Source organism: Betta splendens, chromosome 2 (assembly GCF_900634795.4).
Source record: "Betta splendens chromosome 2, fBetSpl5.4, whole genome shotgun sequence".
In the NCBI taxonomy this organism is placed as follows: domain Eukaryota; kingdom Metazoa; phylum Chordata; class Actinopteri; order Anabantiformes; family Osphronemidae; genus Betta; species Betta splendens.
The window spans coordinates 8490735-8509129 of record NC_040882.2 but is presented as its reverse complement, the minus strand read 5'-3'; the positions used below and the strand labels follow the sequence as shown (position 1 = coordinate 8509129).

Here is an 18395-nt window from a genome sequence, read left to right as displayed (position 1 = left end):
GGGGCGCCGCCGCTACAGTCGACCTGGTGACGCCGGCGTCTCCGCCTCGCGCTCAGGACGGATTTAGATCACTATTTATAACCCCCAGCGCGGGTTTTTCCACCTTCTCCTCATTTCAAATCGCTCGACAGTTCGAACGGAACCTTTTTCTCTTTCTTGGTCGCGGTCCCTGTCACGCTGAACGCGCTGAACACGAGCTGCTCACCACATTTGTGATTTCTTCATGACTCGAAGCTGCCCACTCTGCAGCTGAACCACAGGGAGACGGTGGAAGCGGCCGCCGTCGGAGTCCACGAGTCACAGGTGCTCGGAGCTTTCGCTGCCCTCCTCCAGACATTACCCCCCCACCCCCCGAAGAAGTCTACTCTAGGTTAGTCTGAAATGTGGGTTTTATTCTTAAATGGCCCCACTGCATGTGTAGGTGTGCGCACACATGCACACAATTGATGCGTAGGGGTGTGGAGTGGTCAACTGATGAGGCACTGTGGAGGATGAGAGCTTTGGAGAGTGGTGTGTGGGTTGGAAGCCTCCTCTCCTCGCGGTAAAACACACACACACACACACACACACACACACGCACATACAAAGCTGGGGGAGGTGGAGGCAGCAGAGCTCGCTTCACCGGCTGTCCATTGATCAGTGGAGAGGTTGGTAGACTTAAAAGATCAGTGTGGAGACTGGTGGAGAGCAGAGAGAGGGTTGGAGAGGAGGATACTGGGGGTTCTGTAGGATATGGCAAACACAGGCAGCCAGGGATAAGAAGAGGGGAGGTTAGAGAGAGAGAGGGAGAGCTAGAGAGAGAGAGAAAGTGTGTGATGAGATAGAGATTAGAGCAATGGAGAGATAAGGAGGCAAATCACAGCTGCTGGGTTTTACAGTCTGGATGAAGCCTGCTGGTAAGCACTTGATGTCTCTGTGTTTCTGCATGCAACGTATGTGCACATACTACCCGGGTGGGTGCCCATTTGTATGCCTGCCTGTGTCTCGTGCAGCCCATGCTTGCTTCGGTGTTGAGCCACTGCAGAAGGAGAGGGAGGGGGGGGGGAGAAAGGAAGAAAGAAAGCGAGCGAGCGATGCCAGCCGTTTGTCTCCACGGTGCAGCAGGCGGCGGCGGCGGCGCGAGGAGCACGAATCTTCCAGACTTCCTCCCACTGCAGACAAAAAACACTCTGTTGTTATCTGCTCAATTAAAAACAGCGGCGCGCTCCGAGCTGCCGCCGCCGCTGCTGCTGCAGGGTTCTTTTCAGGTGTTAGGGTGGGAAAATCACACGCGCACACAGACTCGCTTGTGTTTTCAAGTTGTCGCCTGCGAGGAAAAGGAAGAGTGATACTCCCCAGATGCGGCTGTGTGTGTGTGTGTGTGTGTGTGTGTGTGTGTGTGTCTGCGTTCAGGCTAATGTGGTGTGATGCAGGACCGCTTCGCATTGTTGTGTTACGTCCACATGTGATGAACAAATAACTATGTGGAGCCTCACACACTCTTTGCACTGCAGACTATTTTTGATAGTGAATATGAACCAGAGCACTACCTGTGCCTCTTTCGCTCACTGACTACCGCTAGTGTTGGTGCAGTGGCTTTTATAACACATGAACACGTGCATCACGATGCAAACTACCACTAAAAATCCCGTTTCATATGTTTTTTAACGCGTTTCGTCCCCTTAATTGGCATAACCGTTAAAAAAAGTCGTATGCGCCGATCAGAAATGCAGCACTGTGCTCATATGAACCTTTAAACCCACTGGCGTTCATATCAGACCGATCACGCAAAAACGCGTGAACTTTGTGCTCCTAATTGATCCCACTGCTGCTGCACGTATATCTGATTTACAGCCGCCTGAGTTGAGTCTGTTAAACGCAGGGATTTCCCCCCTTTTCTTATTTTAATGAACTGCCATTGATTTTACGCACCGTTGCCTCCGAGCTCTATCCCCGCAGCCACTTGTGGCTCGTTGCACTAAACTTATCAGTTCCCCTTTTTTTTTTTTTTTTTTTTTTTTCATGCTACGCCGTGGCCCCCCAGAGGTCCCCGGACCCCCAGTTTGTGCACCAGCGAGGCAGGCAGCAGTTGAAGAATCCCCCTTATGATATAGAGTCAACACGCGTTGACGTGTCGCGCTGCGCTTCCGACCGCTAGTATCGGTATGCGTCTCGTGCGCGGCGCTCTCGTGGGGACATGCGGCCAGCGGAGCGGACGCAGCCACGGTAAGTGGAGCTACTTTTCACGCGGCGCCTCGTTTTCCCGTGAGGCTTTAACTAACTTTTATCCAGCCTTGACGTGTCCTCCGTGTCGTTTTGGGAGACGGGGAAGTTGAACTCAGTTTTTTTTTTTTTTTTTTACTCGATCGTCGGCACCGTTCGCCGCCGATCGCCAGCGTTCCACGCAGCTTGCGCAACGCGGCGTGTGATCGGGCTGAGAAAGCGTCAAAAACCCCCGGTGCTGCGTTTACTCGGCACCAGTTGCGTTTCCGATCACTCACTTTTGCAACGGTCGTCTCGTCACATCGGTTATGCGGTGCTTGGGCCATGCGGGGCTTCTCCGGGGAGCACATTTCAGCCTCTCCCCTTGGCAGCTAAAGGTGAACATTCACGCACCACAGTGGCTTTGCCTTTTTTTAAACAAACACGTATCCGCGGTGCCGTTGAGCAACCACTTGGGGTTTTTCCCCCTTATTTTCCAACTTAAATTTCGTTACTTTGAGTGTGCTGCTCGGTCCCGTGTGTGGTGCGGAGGGGAGGGGAGGGGTGTGTGGGGGGGGGGGCAATGCGCAAAGTGTGTGGTCTCCAAGCTCTCCACCCCCGCAGAGACGCGCAGTTTGCACGCACGCACACAGGCGCGCGCGCGCGCACGTGCGCACACACAAGCTCCGACTGTCACGGCCGGGCATGGACGTCTCCGGGTCTCAGGAATGCGCCCAGCGTTCTCTCTGTATTTTTCACATTAAGAGCAGTTTGGGAACCGCTCTGAAAGCCGCTCTCTGAACCGCTGCCGCGGGCGTCAAGCGGGCGGCGACGAACGGCTCACTTCCGGTTGCACGTTTCAAAGTAAGGGTCGCGCAGCTTTGCATGAGCTCCGCAAAGGAAGACATCGAATTTGTTTTAAATATTTTCATTTAAATTTTCTCAGATATTATTTGACTAAAAGGGTTATCGCATGTTGGAGCCCAAATGAATGACACATTGACCAAAATCTTAGAAGACGAGACTCCAGTTACTTTATTTTGAATGCATAAGCCCCCTCAGCTTCCGGTTTGGTCCCCTACTAACTAGACCCCGCAGAGGGAGGAGGAGGGGGTAGCCCCTGCCTGGAGAGGAGAGAGGGGGAAATTCTTGTGTTTGTGGTATGCGATTACCCAGCGGAGAACCCATGACTGAAGGGGTGGAGAGTGGAGGAGGGTTGAGTTTAGGATACATTCCTCCCCTTCCTCTTTAAGTTAACCACATTATTCAGGCTGCTGACATGTTGCCTCCTCACATGACACCCATAAGTTTTCAGCTCATGAATTGCTTGGCGAAGTGATCAGTTGCCTTGGCACCAACAAGTATGACAGATCCAGAGCAGTTTGTTGTGCTTTACGTCATTGTGTGATATATTTATGTGGTTTTTCTGTTGGGGGGGGGGTATTGAAATTTATTATTTTTATGATTATTTATTATGAATAATCATCACCATCTTTTTGATTTTGGTTTGGACTTTTTCATTGACTGATAATTGCAACAACGTCATCCACTAATATGTCCTCAAACACATATGTCAAGCTTAAACAAAAAAACAAAAAAAAACTAGAGCCGGTATAATCACTAATAAAACCGACAGAAAATCTGCAGAATGGGATAAAAAAAAGTAAAGTATGAAATAACAACCTTTTCCTGCTTTCTGCGCCAATGCACCCTCGCCTTTGCAGCAAAAATAATAAAATGCTAACTCCCTCCTTCCTCTCTCCTCACGCTACTAATAATTCAGATGCCTTCCTTTAAAATCACTGCATCATTTCTCTCGTTTCCTCCTGAAATTCGTCTGGCCGTTATTACCTGCCTGTGAACCTTCAGGTGGTCTCGCCCTTGCAAACACACAAGCTCGGCTTTAACTTTAGAAACGCAGCGACATTACATCTGACATATTAAATGGGCCTCGCTGGATTTGCATAAAACCGGCGGAGCTCTGTCTCTTCCTCAGCATCCCTGTCAAAACCATAATCGCCCACTCGCTAACGACAATTACTATAATGGACTGATTGTTGGATTATACCACCAAAGTGGTTTTAGCACACATCTGCATAATTGTTCTTAGCATATACGCGCCTGTGGGCTCCTGGCTGCCATTAGCTGCTGCCGGCGAGCACAGACTGATTGAGGAGTCCTTCGATGCTCGAAGAACAACGGCAAATTGTGTGCCAACTGTGTGGGTGTTGTAAGTGCACAGAGGCTGTGCTGGCTGGAAATGCACTAAACACTGTGTTATTAATGATTATTTTAGATTGATTTGGTGTTAAGTGATGTAGGAGACAGCAGCTTTACCTCTTAGGGTCAACCCGAGGGCCCCAGAGCAAAGGTTAGAGCCTGGAACCGGCAGCTGCTCTGCACGAACGGGCAGAAACGGATGAATTTAAAGCAGGTTATTTGCGAAGCGGCATCATGGCGTTATACAAGTAATGCTCTGTGAATTAATGCAAGCAACACAAGAGCCGTTCGGCGACAAGACGCCAGAGCTGCCGGATTTCTTCAGTTTCAAGTGGGACAGCACCTCCCTGCTTAGAAACTTCATAATAATGATAATAATAGTGAGTTGGGTCCTATTTTTTACCTTTTAATTATTTATTAACATATTAAACATATGGGGGGGATGTGGATCCAATGATTTTAAAAGTGTGAGAGAGAGCCACTCGCTTCTTTGTTCAAAATCTGAAATGCAAAATTAAGATGCATTCGGTGTCCAACTTTTGTAAAAAAAAAAAAAAAAGAAGAATCTGACGAGTGTCACGTGACTAACAGATGGACGGACACATCCGTGGTACAAGGGGGACTTCAGCAGCGTGAGCCGGGCCAACAGCTGAACCCAGCTTTCCAGTTACAGTCCCTGTTGAAACATGCAGCGGGGCTCTGGGGGTGGAGGGGTGGAGGGGGGGGGGGGCGGCGCTCCGTCTCCTCCTCACAATTTCTTCTCGGGATTGAGCTGTGTAACTTTGAGCCGACGCGGGGGAAAGTCACTCCCGGTGTGCGCCGCTACCTGAGACCCCCCCCCCATCGCCTCGCTCCCCTCCCGCCGCCCATCTCTTGAACGCCGGCCAACATCCATCCCACACACAAAATCATGTTCCCTCGCACTCGCCGCTTTTCTCTGAACAGCCCTCTGTGCTAATTACCCTCCGTTTCCATGGTAATGGGTAGCACCTCGTTCCCTCGCGCGCGCTCGCTCGCTCGCACGCGCTCTCTCTCTTTTTGTTATCGTGGCCAGCCCATCGCAAACATGCCTCGCGTCGCGTCGTCCCACTGAAGCAACACTTCATGTTGAGTGGATCGCGCGCGTCTCCTAGTACGAAGTTGAGCGGCATCCAGCATTCAGCCCGTGTGTAGAAAAATCCTTGTCTTCTACGGGAAACAATCCATGTGCACGAAGTATCACCAATCTGTGATTTAATGAGCTGCCCAGGATTTATTTCCTTACAAAGCATTGTTCTTCTTGCTGATTTTATCTATAGGTAAACAATGAAATAACAAGATCAACACAAATTTTGTTGCTTTCAATCCATTTTAAAAGTGGTAAATGCCCTAAAAGGCTTTTATTATCGTTCTTCATTCTGAATGAATGGAGTTTATAAATGAATTATCTTTTATTTGTTTACTTAGTTATGAATATAAACATACAGTTAAACTCTTGAAACTAAGTGTCAGAGGTTTATAAACCTTGTTTGTGTTTTCTACACAAACAAGTCGCCGTGATTTATTGTCTCTCCTTCTCAGCGCTGTACCACAGCAGAATAGATGAACTAATAATATTACAATAAATTATTATTAATTGAGCAGTGGTGGGCATCATTATTCATGGAGGACAAGGGCTCTTTGAACTTTTATGAATGGGTTCTCTCCCTCTCAGCCATAAGCTCTGGATAACCGTTAACATCTCAACAGGTCCAGAAAGTAGCAGGGGTGGTAATAAAAGGGAACAAACAACAGCGAGATGGATTAAACCAGTGTGTGAATGCATTTAAGTCAAGCCCAGGAGAAAAAAAAGGGACGGAGGCTCGAGTGAGCAATAGCCCAGGAGCGTGGCCCTCGCTTCATTACTCATTAAACACGCAGGAATGTGCTCTCCCTGTGTCGGACTGAATGGAGCCACAAACATTAAAAACTTCCAATTTAGGAGACAATTCTGCTCATTTGAGGACACAAATGTAAAAGCGCACAATAAAAAATAGTGTAAGGCAAACCCATAAAGTTGAAAAGCGAAAATGACGTTTTATTTTGAAGCCGGATGACAACGTGGGCTCGCCCCATTTCCTTGCACGTGCCTTAATACCACATTATCCTCAATGACCCTGGGTTTTATGAATGGGCAGCAGGAAGCTCCACCATTGGCTGGAGGTGACAGCCAATCAGGGGAGGACGGTTTGCAACGGGGTGGGAGTGGATGAATGGATGTGCGGGACATTTTTAGAGGTCAGGGTGCATGTGTGTGTGTGTGTGTGTGTGTGTGTGTGTGTGTGTGTGCGCGCACGTGCGCCTCGGCCTCGCACACTGACCCGCTTGGTTTACTGCAGGCATCTATACATAGCTGTGGGAAACACGGGCAGACAATCGGACCAGTTAAAATTAGCAGTCAGGGCCACCTGCCTCTGACAAAGGCGTAAACGGGGGAGCAGGCAGCGGACGAGATGGAGGGAACAGGACGGAAGGAAGGGGGGAAAGAAAGGGGGATGGAGAGGAGGGAGGCGCGTTGATCACTTTGCCGGTTTAACTCCTCCATTTTTTTTCCACCCCACCGCGACACAGTGAGACATTGTTAGGAGGTGTGGGTCTGAAGGACGGGGGGTGGGGGTCGGTTGGTGGTCCGGGCCGAGCAGAGTTCACATACCTCCGCGCTGGATCGCAGCCAGATTTCACGGAGGCCATAGGTGGAATGCACAGGGCGACGCCGCCGTTCCCGGGGTTGTGGCGCGAACACGTGCGGCGTCCATTACGGCGCGTCACGTGGAGGAAACGCGAGCGGATGACCCTTCGCTTCCAGCGTTTTCAAAGCAATGGAAAAACCCTTCTGCCACCTGCGCTCCCTCCTCCTCCTCCTCCCCCCTTCCCCCCCGTTTCGTAACATGTAACTCCATTGTCGCTGTATCACAAAACTCAAGCTTCCTGCCTTTGTCGGTTGAGACAGCCAACAGGAAGTGTTCATCTCCTTAACTGACATGCACATTAAAAAACTGGTATCTTGTTTCCTAGAATCACGATTTTTCAGCCCACACTTGTTCCTGTGTGTGTGTGTGTGTGTGTGTGTGTGTGTGTGTGTGTGTGTGTGTGTGTGTGTGTGTGTGTGTGTGTGTGTGTGTGTGTGTGTGTGTGTGTGTCCAACAAAGTAAGACTTGGTGGGTGGGGAGTCAGAATGCTTTCAGAGAGGCAATTTGCAACAGCACAATCCACTTCTTATTATTGTTGCTTTTATAATGCGTTCAGATATTGAATATAAAACTCTGGACGCCTTATTTCCCGCTGGGTTTTTCCTGGGTTTTCGCGATCTCTCCCGTGCGATTAAAGCACTTCTGATTCCGCTTTCGTCTTTCTCTTCCAGGACTGACGAGATGTCGAAGCAGCAGATCGGCGCCCTGGCGAAGGGGGTGGAAAACTTCTCGAGCGTCCATCTGCTGCAGTCAAAATGGACGCCGCAACAGCCCGCCTGAGGCGGCCATCTTGGTTTCAGCCTACGAGCGGAGGAACGCTTCGGTGCCGGAAGGCAGAGAAGGAGCCCAAGAGGAAAATGGCAGTTTTAGCTTGTTTGCACAAATGCACTTGAACCAGTAAATGTTCTTTTTAGTTTGCCAACTTTCTTTGTTTGATTGTTTTGGTGTCATTTCTGTACATTTTCCCCTGAGAAGCTAAGGGTAGCATAAACAATGACGCTGAAATAATTAAGCAAATCTAAAGCCATGCTACTAACAAGTCAAAAATATTTTACTAATTATAAATGTATATACACACACACACACACACACACACACACACACACACACACACACACACACACACAGGAGATGTACTCAGTAATGAGATTATTTTAAAGGCCTACACACCATAGTCCTGTGAACCATAAGTGTCTGCAAACAAGATTTAATTGCCATGGTGTTTTGAAAAATAAAAACTAAACTAAGCTAAATGAACTTAAGAAAACAAATTCAACATGGGCAGACAAAGATTCATAATTATTTATTTGACATTTACTAGGAGACTTTACAGAGTTCTCTATATATTAAGTTAAGTAAAAGTTGGCAGAGCATTTATGAGGGAAGGTGCGTATGGGGAAACAGCTTCTGTCTGAAGGTAGAAACTCTTTACTTTTCCTTTACATTTAAAAGGGCAATGTTAGTGTTTTAATGACATAGTGAAATGTTGTGGACTGTGATAACCTTCCTGTCCAAAGTTTGTTTGATTGTTTATGAACTATAATATATCAACAGTGCAAATTGCAACACAGCTAAAATTACATGGATCCTGCAAATTTGCCCTATTCTGTCAGTGTGATGTTTAGTGCCTCCTCCTCATTTCCTCTGCTGGAAGAGATGTGCGCGTCGGGCGGCCATTTTGGCTCCAAACTGGAGCAGTAGAACCACAGGGCACCCAGTGGTTGCTCAGTAGTCAGTGTAGATCCTGTGGGGCTGGCAGCAGCTACATCTGGCTACTGGGTCTCCGCTGGCAGCCGTGTTGCACAGGACAGATGACGACGATGATGAAATACAGGATTATTGCACGATTTAATTTTGTTAAATGTGTGTTCTCAAACAAAAAGGTTTGGATTTTTTTGGCATGAAATTAGTTACTGCCAGTGCTTTCAGTAGTTTGTTTCTTTGTGATCTTCACAATGCATTTTTAAAGCAACGAACCCTTTATGAAAGACAAGCTGAACTCATGTTTTGAGATACAGAGTAAGTCCTGGACCTGGCATACAGTGTAGGATTCTGTGTGTCAGTCTACAGCTACATTGTCTGCTGGGTTTCAGGTCTGTACTCGCACACGATTTGGAATGTGGAGTGTGCATTGTTCCTATTTCTGTAACTTGTCAAACAAATGAATGAGAAATCTGTAATGTCCGAGGAATGAAAACACGTGGCTACTTTGACAACTTTGTGTTTATTGACTCATCATAAAACATTCTTCAAACAATAAAACAATTTTAAATGTTCGTTTCTGTACAATGCTTGCTAAGCAATTTTATTTATATATAGAAAATGTAAAAGGAGTTGTGTTAAAATGACAAAACTCCTTCAAATTTAATGGCAGGTATTTTGGAAAAAATAACAGCATTCCATCAACAAATATTTTCAAGCAATAAATACGTATTTATAAATAGTGTAAATTTACATCAAGATTAGAAACATAACGAAACAAAAATCACAAATTAAACTTTATTCCATAAGTCTATGTGCAACCCATTTTCTTTGTGACTTGGCTAGTAATTTTTTTTGATTTTTCTTTTTACCTAAGAAACAAAATGTCATAGTTTTGAAAAGAACAAGACAAAGATAAAACATAAAAGCTGTAAAAAATAAAAACAAATCAACCAACTTTTCACATTACAAATTTTTTTGGGAGATTTTGCTGTCCAAAGAGTTCCTTAATTACTATCTACCATAGAAAAAGACCAGTTAGGCTAGTGCTCCTTAGACGGACTGAAAACTGAATAAAATCAGAGGGAAATCTATAAATCAAAGCCAACATTTCATCCTGTTCATCCAGGAGAGAGTAAAGAGAGGGATAGAGAGGGTGAAGTTTTTAAGTCAGTAGTCTTTTACAGGTGGTGTTGCCAGTTATGACAGTTAACAAGTATCTACAAAACATTTTTAATCAAGCACTGAAGAATCCCACTCCTCCCCTTCATCGCCCATTCCCAACCATTTGTGATTAAGTCCTCCATTACAACAGGGCTGAGCCATTGTCCCTAGAGGGGGGGTTGGGAGGGGGGAGAGGAGAGAGAAGAGAGACAAGTCCTGTTGGTGGGCTTGGTGGCGCCCCCATGTGGAAGGGCTGGACCCCAGCACTTCAAACAGGTTGCATAGACAGACGCACTCAGCCTCCAGCCGTCGCTATGGAGACCAGCCATACAGGGTGATGATGAGAGTGGGGAGACGGCCTTGGCTTTCCTGAATATCAGAAATGGTCCGTGTATGTAGATGTTCGTGTTTTCTTCTTCCCCAACCTTCCCCATCTTAATACGAGTTCTGTGAATGGGCATCATGGCTCCAAAGCAGAAGAAAAAAAAAAAAGAGAGAGAGAAAAAAAAGGAGAAATGTCACCTAATGTCAAGATGAAGATGAATGAAGAGGAGGGGCCTGAAGGAGGAAGACAAAAGAGTTCTTTATTACAGATTTAAAAACAAAGCTGTCTGATCTGAGGAATTTTATTTCAGTGTTACAAGTGTATACAAGTATCTATTTTCTATGACTTACTAATGTGAACTGGTCGTAGACCTGCATCAGGTCATCCATCCTGTGCTGTTCCAGCACTACGAAGTCGTCCAGCGTAGCACTGCCTTTTCTCGCACAGTCCTGACAGTGGACCACATACTGCTTCTTGGACAGAAGTTCACGACGTACAAACAGCAGGTTGAACACCTCCACCTGCAAAATACACAAAGTAAATGACACCCAACAGCAAAGACAGCCTGCAGTAATGACCTATGGACAGATAAGAGAGCTGCTCCATAGGCGCCGACTAGCGAGGCCACAATGATAGCAGACGTTTAATGGGATGCAGACACGTTTCTGCTGAACAGATGAAAGCCTTGCATTCAAATAACACCAATTAAAACACCCACAGATTGGCTTTAACAAAAACTGGGTCAGCCTTAAACTCAGCGTCAACAGGATAAAGCTCACAGCTGTGCTATAAAACAAAATGTTGGATTATTCTTAATGACTGATTTAAATGGCTTAAATATAAGATTTATAGTTACTTTAAGCCTGTATAGTAGAACGAATAATCAGTAAATTATAGTTTTAACTGTAATACGTTTCAATCTAGCATGTAGGGTGTCGAGTATTACTCATGATGCGATCGGGAACAGGCACATGGCGAGACAATTATCTTTCACTAGAAAGTAAGTGTAAGCTCCCGAAATGTGAAATCCTGTTAAAATTCACACCCCTCATGCTGAAATGTTCCTGGTGTGCTTTACTGACCTCACAGATGGTGCAGTAGTGTGCCGGCTCATCCCTGGTCCTCGGCCTCAGTACTGTCTCTTTGCCAGCTGATGCCAAGGCCTCCTTCACCCACTGGCACTGCTTCAGTGTCCGAAGCAAGCAGTACCTGACGATCGCAGAATGCACCCAGGTCACATATATTAAAAATAACAACAACAACCATAATATTAATACAGGCAGTGAGTCTAAATCTTACTTGATCATCTCGAAGAGCTTGTGATCAGACACTTTGATGTTGCGTGCCATGTTCCAAGAGAGGTGCACCATGGGAACCATGGACTTCACACTCTGGAGCTTGTTCCATTCATAACGCTCGACTGCCAGCTTGTACTGGTGAGCTTGGGAAAAAAAAAACACATTAAGATTTAAACATATCTGCATTGAGAAAAACTATTTTACAGGACATAGACTGATGATGCAACACTAACAACTGTGAATCCTTTCTTGTTGCAGAAGAAAAACGTAGCTATGCATTTCAGATTAAACTGCATAAACTGGTGCAACGATTTGTAGCTAAGCATATTTTTCCTTTCAAACAAAATGTATCTGGCGCAAACAGGAAATGAAATCCTCTTGTAATCAGCTCAGTAATCAGTTGAAAAGGTCAATAATCAGCTAAAAAGCCTTTCAACATCACAAGAAAAAGGTCACTGTCGCAGATATAATCTCCGTTTCAACAGGGCGACGAACTCTGGCTGCCGTGCGGTTGGTAAATACACATGACACCTCTAGGACATGCATCAACTAATTTCCAATTCGGCCTAAAGCAACAAATTTAATAAATGCTGGCAAAAAGATCAACATGCAACATACGACTCCGTGCATACCTGTCAGAGGTCCAACGTTCCAGGCGATGTTGTTGCACCAACCGATGGCCTGTACCCAGTGGACGGTGCCCGTGTTGAGCCACACCAGGTCACCCGGACGCTGGATGAACCGGTAGACGGGCACGTCTGCCTCATACAGATCCTCCAGGTTGGGCCACCATGAGCCCATCAGGAAGTTGATGTTGTTCCTAGTAGTGAGAAGAGGAAAGAGCGGTGATGTAACCAACAGCCACAGGGAGGAAGGTGACAAGTAGACAAAAGGAAGGAGGGTGGAAACAGGCGAGTTAATCTTACTTCTCACAGAAGTTGCTCATCACTCCCCAGTAGGGCTCTGGTACAGCAAACCATTCACAGTCTCCCGGTCCAATGTTAATGTTGACGGCACAGAAGTTGTTATGTTCCTGGTGACCTGAAGGCACAATGACAGAACGCTAGTACACAAAGCTGCAAACTAGAACTGAGAGTAAATACCAAATCCCAGTTTTTGTAAGAATTCACCTGGTATCCTGCTTCCAGGGACCTTCATGTAGAGTTGAACTGTGTTCATTCCCAGGATGGTGTGACCCACGTGGCTGAGTAGGTTACCGGCCGAGACGACTCGAGCGAAAGCTGGCAGCTTACTGAGCTCCTGGAGCTGCTGTTTCCACCTTGACAGACGATAGGGGGGTGGAGAAGAAGGTCATAGGAAAGTCGTGGAAGGATTTCACAGCACCCCAGAATGATCAGTTGTGTGTTAAGTACTCACTTCCTTTCGTCCGACACATCGATGTTGGTTCCAAATTTGATGTGCTTTAACGGCCCCCTTCGTTTGCGTGCAGCGCTTATGAATCAAGCCAAATATTTACAATTAGTCTTGAGTTTTAAATGAAATTATGCCATAAAACTGTCAAAACTAATAAAGACCATCACTTTGTACCTCTCTGCTGATGCTGGCTCTGTGTCTGAAGGCTCTTTTAGTGCCTTCTTCTCATTCTCCTCCTGAAAACAAACAAAAAATCCACAGTGAAACAGAAACAGAGAACGCTACAGACGAACAACATACTGAATTAAAATGAATCAATTAATAACTAACCCGTAAAGATTCCTGGAAGGAAGCAGCCTGATACTGGGCATATTTGGCGATAGTGGTATGGGAGCGAGCGCTTTCGCAGCGCCACATTTTCTTGGTGCCGTTCGGGTCCCAGTTCTCATCAGCGGGCTGAGAGAGCTGAGTCCAGACCTCTACCAGGTGCTCTGGGTTGGCCTCTACCAACGTCTTTGTGGAAAAAAGACCCAGGTCTGCAGAGAAGGGCACACTTGTTTAGGTCTTAAAGGAAATTACTCATGTGGTGGCAAGTGTGGGATCGTTTTTGTCATATGACTGAATCATTCACCCAGTTTGAGAGCTCCAGCCAGTCCTCTGATGACAGTGACAGGGTTGGAGGGGTTTGTGCAGAACTGGTGCAGCGGGGGGAAGAAGGCATCCCTCTTATTCTCCAGCTGGTCCAGACACAGATAAGGTTCATTACGTTGTGTCATGCAGCAGATGTGCAAAGTGCCAAGCTGTAACACACTGTTGTACTCACATAGATGCTGGGTGTGGGAGGGTTGAGCTTGTCTTTGGGCAGGGCTGGTGAGGGTGCAGGGGGCAGGCGGGGAGGGGGGCACTTGTCGAGGAGGATACTGCTGTTGGACAGACCGTTCTTACCCAGGTTTCTGCATTTACAAAGGGCAAATGGTACATTAACAAATGATGCAGAGTCTTACTACACCTACAATTACTGCCATTCGATGCAGTATGTGACAACCCCTTTAACTGCATCATGCGTAGACAAAAAAAAGCTACTTTTCCATTTCATAAACAAAATGCAATCAAAGAGATAAATCTACTCGTCTGAATAATCTGAGCAGAATATTATCTGCATGGCAACAAGACTGCCCAGTAGCCTCGGGTGTTGTTTACAGTTACATAATTATTTGCATACTGTTGTGTAGTTCCACTTTAATTCCACTGGGAGGAGACATCTTCAAAACAAACCGCATGCTGCAGGCGGTCTGTGCTCATTTACACCACCAGTTAACACAGCTACCAGAGTAACAAAGGCAATTTCAAGACATTTTGGAGAACACGCAATGTGTGTCGTGTGTTTTTCTTTTATGCTATGCACATTTTCTTCCTCTACTTTCTAAGTTTTACCTGCAGGCCTTCAGTACATCTGTGGAGCTGGAGTAAATGGATATTGAAGACGAAGATGATGAAGAAGAGCTGTGTCCGTGGGGAGGCGTAGCTTTAGGGCTGGTGACTGTGGGGGGATCTGCTTTGAGTGGGCTTTGAGAGTCCTCGGAGATGCCTCCTTTGCCATTACCATTCACTGCTGGCGCAGTAGATGTGGCAGCGGTGGTGGTGGTAGTGGTGGTGGTGGTGGTGGCGGGACTGTGGGCACCCGTTTGGGTGTGCTCTGATGATTTGGGTGAGGGCGTGGCGGTGGATATGGCAGAGATGGGCGAGGAAGCAGCCGAGCTGCCCTGGGCGAGCGGGGTGGAGGGCAGGACAGCCGGGTGGATGTTGTTGACTTTTTTGTGGGACTCGGGTGTGGTGGACACTGCAGATGCAGTCTCTTGTGATAGTCCCTCGTCCTGCTCAGGACCCTTCCCCCCTGCCAGCAGGGCAGATAGTCTAGGATTGTCTGCGCTAAGGCTTGGCTTTTCAACACTTTCTTCCTCCTTGGCATCATCCCCCACTTGGACGTGATTGGCTAGGCCATCTGCCTGTGTTGTTTTGCCATCAGCTGCCGGCAGTGGCGATGGCGTCTTGCCTTCAGAGCCTCCGTTGCCAACGGATGTGGCTGTGGGATTGCTCTCTTTGGTAGCAGATGCACTGGGTGCTGCTCCACCTGAGGTAGAGGAGTGGGGGAGGGAGGGAGGGGATGGAAGGTGGTTGTGAGGCTGCTGCCGTGGCGATGGGGTGTTAGAGGAATGTCCAACCTGATTGTTGGGATGCGCAGGGGTGGTGGAGTTGGGGGTCTGAGGGTGAGGGGAGGTCCCCTCACTGCAGGACCCCGTCGCATGCTGAACAGATCCCTTCTGAAGGCCCTGAACAAGCAAGAGAACAACTTTTAAAAGCAGAAACGGAACACATGTTTATCAACAATATGTTTGCAACATTTCAATGCTGACTGTATACTCCATACTGGTCTACTGATACAGCTGTTACCTGCATTCTTATTATTCCTTTCCATTGATTGGAAGTGTGCCTAGCAATTGTTGCATAGATTAATTAATTTAGTAATTTACAGAATAAAAAAAAAAAAAACATGACGCATTTCCCAGTTTGTTTCATGAAAGCACTTAGTTCATTTTCTAATTTCTTTTCCTTCAGTCGAGCAGGTCAGGAGCATTCAAGCAAATTGTGTACAGAGGGAGTTTCTCGTATTTGCATTACGGGGAAGCTTTGTTACAGGTGTTGGACAAACAGCAGCAGTGATTGGCGTCTTACCTGAGAAGAGTTTAGGTGCAGGGCCTGGTGCGGCGTTGCGTCCTGTGTTTGCGTGCTTGTGCAGGTGTGAGGTAGCAGGGCTGCATCTCCGCTGCCGGCAGATTGCAGGTAAGGCACATCTCCATTGGGTCCTGTGGCCGTGGGCCCTGGCTGATTATTACTACTACTGTTACTAGTATCACCCACGGGCAGAGTCTCTGATGATCCATGTGTCCCGGGGGCCACAGGCCCATTGGCCAGTGCCTGAGGCGGGCACAGGGGCCGGTGAGGTCCCATGTGGGGGCGGATGGGGTGAAGGCTGGGGTTGGGGGAGGGAAGCGAGTTGGTAGTGGGGCCGTTGGGGAGTGAAGGGCGCACCTGACCTCCTGAGGCATTCTGTCTCATCTGTAAAAAATAAACACGCTTAAAACGGGGGTTTACAATTAGGTGCATCATTTTTATTACATCAGTGCACTAAATCAGTTAGTCACAACCACAATCTTACTTTTAGATCAAAATTTAAATGGTCCTGCACCCGTAGTGTATTACGTGCCAAACCACAGCGATTTAAAGCCTACACGCGCCTCAACACATCATGAAAAGGACTTGAGCGGTGCAAGTCAGGTCTGAATGCCACATAAAGCCCTTAAATTGTGCAGTATTTACACACACTGTCAATGAGTGTATTTATTCTAACAGCACACTTTAGCCTTTCAGCTTCACAGTACATGTTTAGGGGATTGAGATCTTATGAAAGCCACTGTATTATAACTGTACAGTCTACACAGATTTTCATAAAAGCATACATTTTTAAACTATAATCTTTAGAAATGTTTTTAACTTTGAATTGGAAGCACTATTTATGTATAATAAACATTTTATGCGATATCTGCTACTGTTGTTTTACCTGGTGCTGATGCTGCTGCATCATGGTGAGCTGAGCCTCCAGCTGCTCCAACATCTGAAGTTGAGGGGGCTTCAGGCTTGCCCGGTTACTCCGCAACTGTTCCAGCAGCTGCAAATAGAAATACAACAAAACCCACAGTTCACACAGCCTTCAAACTAGCTGCAGTCTCTGCTCCGAGGACAGAGATCAAACAGTAGATAGTATGAAAATTGGATAATGTGAAATTACCAACCTGTAATTTCTGTGGGGAGAGGTACCAGTTGGGAACTGGCTGCTGTGCAGGATTACTGGGCCATGAATCACCCTGTAGAGGTTAAAATAAAATACATGACAATTAAAAAGTGGTGATTTACTTGAGCACGAAAGCTTTAAATGGCACAACTTTGACTGCTAACAGGAAGACAAGCAGCTAAAAGGGAAAACGGCAGCATTTACCTTAGGAGGGCTGGAGGCTCTCCTCCTTTTCGATGGGCATGACTGGTCCTCTGCTTGGCCTACGTGAGGGGGAAGAGACTGGACCAAGCCCCCGCCTTCTGCACTGTGATTAGGCTTACAAGCCTGCAAGGGGGGGGGATGGCGAGAAAGCAGGCAAAGGAAAGCAAAAGAAACGTAAGGAGGGTGACAACAAGGGTATTACAAAGAAAGTGAAGAAAATATGGGAACAAAAACAATGGAGAATACAAATTGCAATTAAGGGAGAGTTGGGGTGAGGGGAGTAAACCAAGCACGTTTATCAAGCAACAAAAAGGCAGAAAACAAAGTACGGCAAGAGGGGAAGGGGAAAAGGGGGAGAAAAAAGAAAAAAAAATATATATCTGTAATTCTGAGTTGGCGCTTAAATAAACAAGTAAGACATTCCGGTGTATCTGTGGATGCCGCTTCGTAGGGCAACAACAACGCTGGAAGGTTTTTTCTAATTTAGAGGAATGCTTGTTAGACATCATCAAACATCTGCAGCAATCCAAGCAGTCACAATCATTCTTCATGGGAGGCGTTTTATTGCCATTTCAGCAGACAGTAAGGCAGAGGCAGGAAGTGTGCTGTAACGTAGCACAACCCAGAGCAACGTTACACACAGCTTGAATACTACCCGAGTGTGTAATAGTACAATTTCCTTGTCAGATTAAAGTATTCACATCTGACCCCTTTTCAATCTATCCATCCATAATATGTCCCCATAAACGCTGGAATAGAGGCTAACAGTGAAGTGGTTCTCACCAAGTCGAAAATGCTAAACAGACGTACTCCGGTGACAAAGTCAACACAAGCACAACAATGATCACACACAAGCATGGATGACTTGTCTGTAGTCATGGAATTGGAAGTGGTAATGGAACACTAGGGGGGGTTGCTGAGGCTTCACGAACAGCTGCAGGACAGCTAAGGTCAACTACCGAGTGGAGTTTGATAGAATAGACAAAGGCAACGAGAAGTCAGGGTGCACCACGCGGCAGCACGACTTCACAGATCACACTGGGCAGGGTCGAAGGCCAAACATGAGTACGAGAATGAAAAACACAGCCATAGCGCTTTAATGCCATTAGACCTATCCCTGTCTGAACCAAAGGAGATGCATACAAACAGCAGTGTGGGCAGGTTCAAAGCAAAAGGGTTGTAATCCTGAACAGCATAGGATAAATGTAGGAGAAATTCAATTAGGAACAACTACAAATAAATGAAGCTGGCACAAGTGCTTTGTTGATTTGTTCTTGAGTGTGATGGGTGAAGCCGAGTAACTGCTGTACTGTGGATAAGAGAGGGGAGTGAAGGAATGGGTAACACTTGGCTGGACCTTCATATTCATA

At 46.7% G+C, this 18395-nt stretch overlaps 1 protein-coding gene and 1 long non-coding RNA gene across 4 annotated transcripts in view; one reads left to right on the top strand and one right to left on the bottom strand.

Moving 5' to 3' along the window:
* The first annotated feature begins 552 nt into the window (after nt 1-552).
* LOC114867014 (uncharacterized) lies at nt 553-9385 on the top strand. Its single transcript, XR_003787788.3, has 2 exons — nt 553-896; nt 7781-9385. It is a non-coding gene; the product is annotated as an uncharacterized LOC114867014 (long non-coding RNA).
* The window catches only part of LOC114866962 (histone demethylase UTY-like), a 22731-nt gene continuing 13650 nt past the window's right edge, over nt 9315-18395 (bottom strand). For 2 of the 3 annotated variants that reach the window (XM_029169250.3, XM_029169266.3), the window contains 17 exons: nt 17026-17148; nt 16823-16894; nt 16591-16698; nt 15705-16088; nt 14406-15301; nt 13795-13924; nt 13603-13708; nt 13302-13507; nt 13146-13207; nt 12975-13049; nt 12728-12876; nt 12524-12638; nt 12230-12417; nt 11599-11740; nt 11382-11508; nt 10650-10820; nt 9315-10532 (listed from right to left, as the gene is read on the bottom strand). In XM_029169250.3, coding sequence (XP_029025083.1) covers nt 10503-10532; nt 10650-10820; nt 11382-11508; nt 11599-11740; nt 12230-12417; nt 12524-12638; nt 12728-12876; nt 12975-13049; nt 13146-13207; nt 13302-13507; nt 13603-13708; nt 13795-13924; nt 14406-15301; nt 15705-16088; nt 16591-16698; nt 16823-16894; nt 17026-17148 — 3084 coding nt within the window. In that variant the 3' untranslated portion in view covers nt 9315-10502. The remainder of the gene's footprint in view (nt 10533-10649; nt 10821-11381; nt 11509-11598; nt 11741-12229; nt 12418-12523; nt 12639-12727; nt 12877-12974; nt 13050-13145; nt 13208-13301; nt 13508-13602; nt 13709-13794; nt 13925-14405; nt 15302-15704; nt 16089-16590; nt 16699-16822; nt 16895-17025; nt 17149-18395) is intronic. The other variant, XM_029169257.3, reaches the window with a different exon arrangement.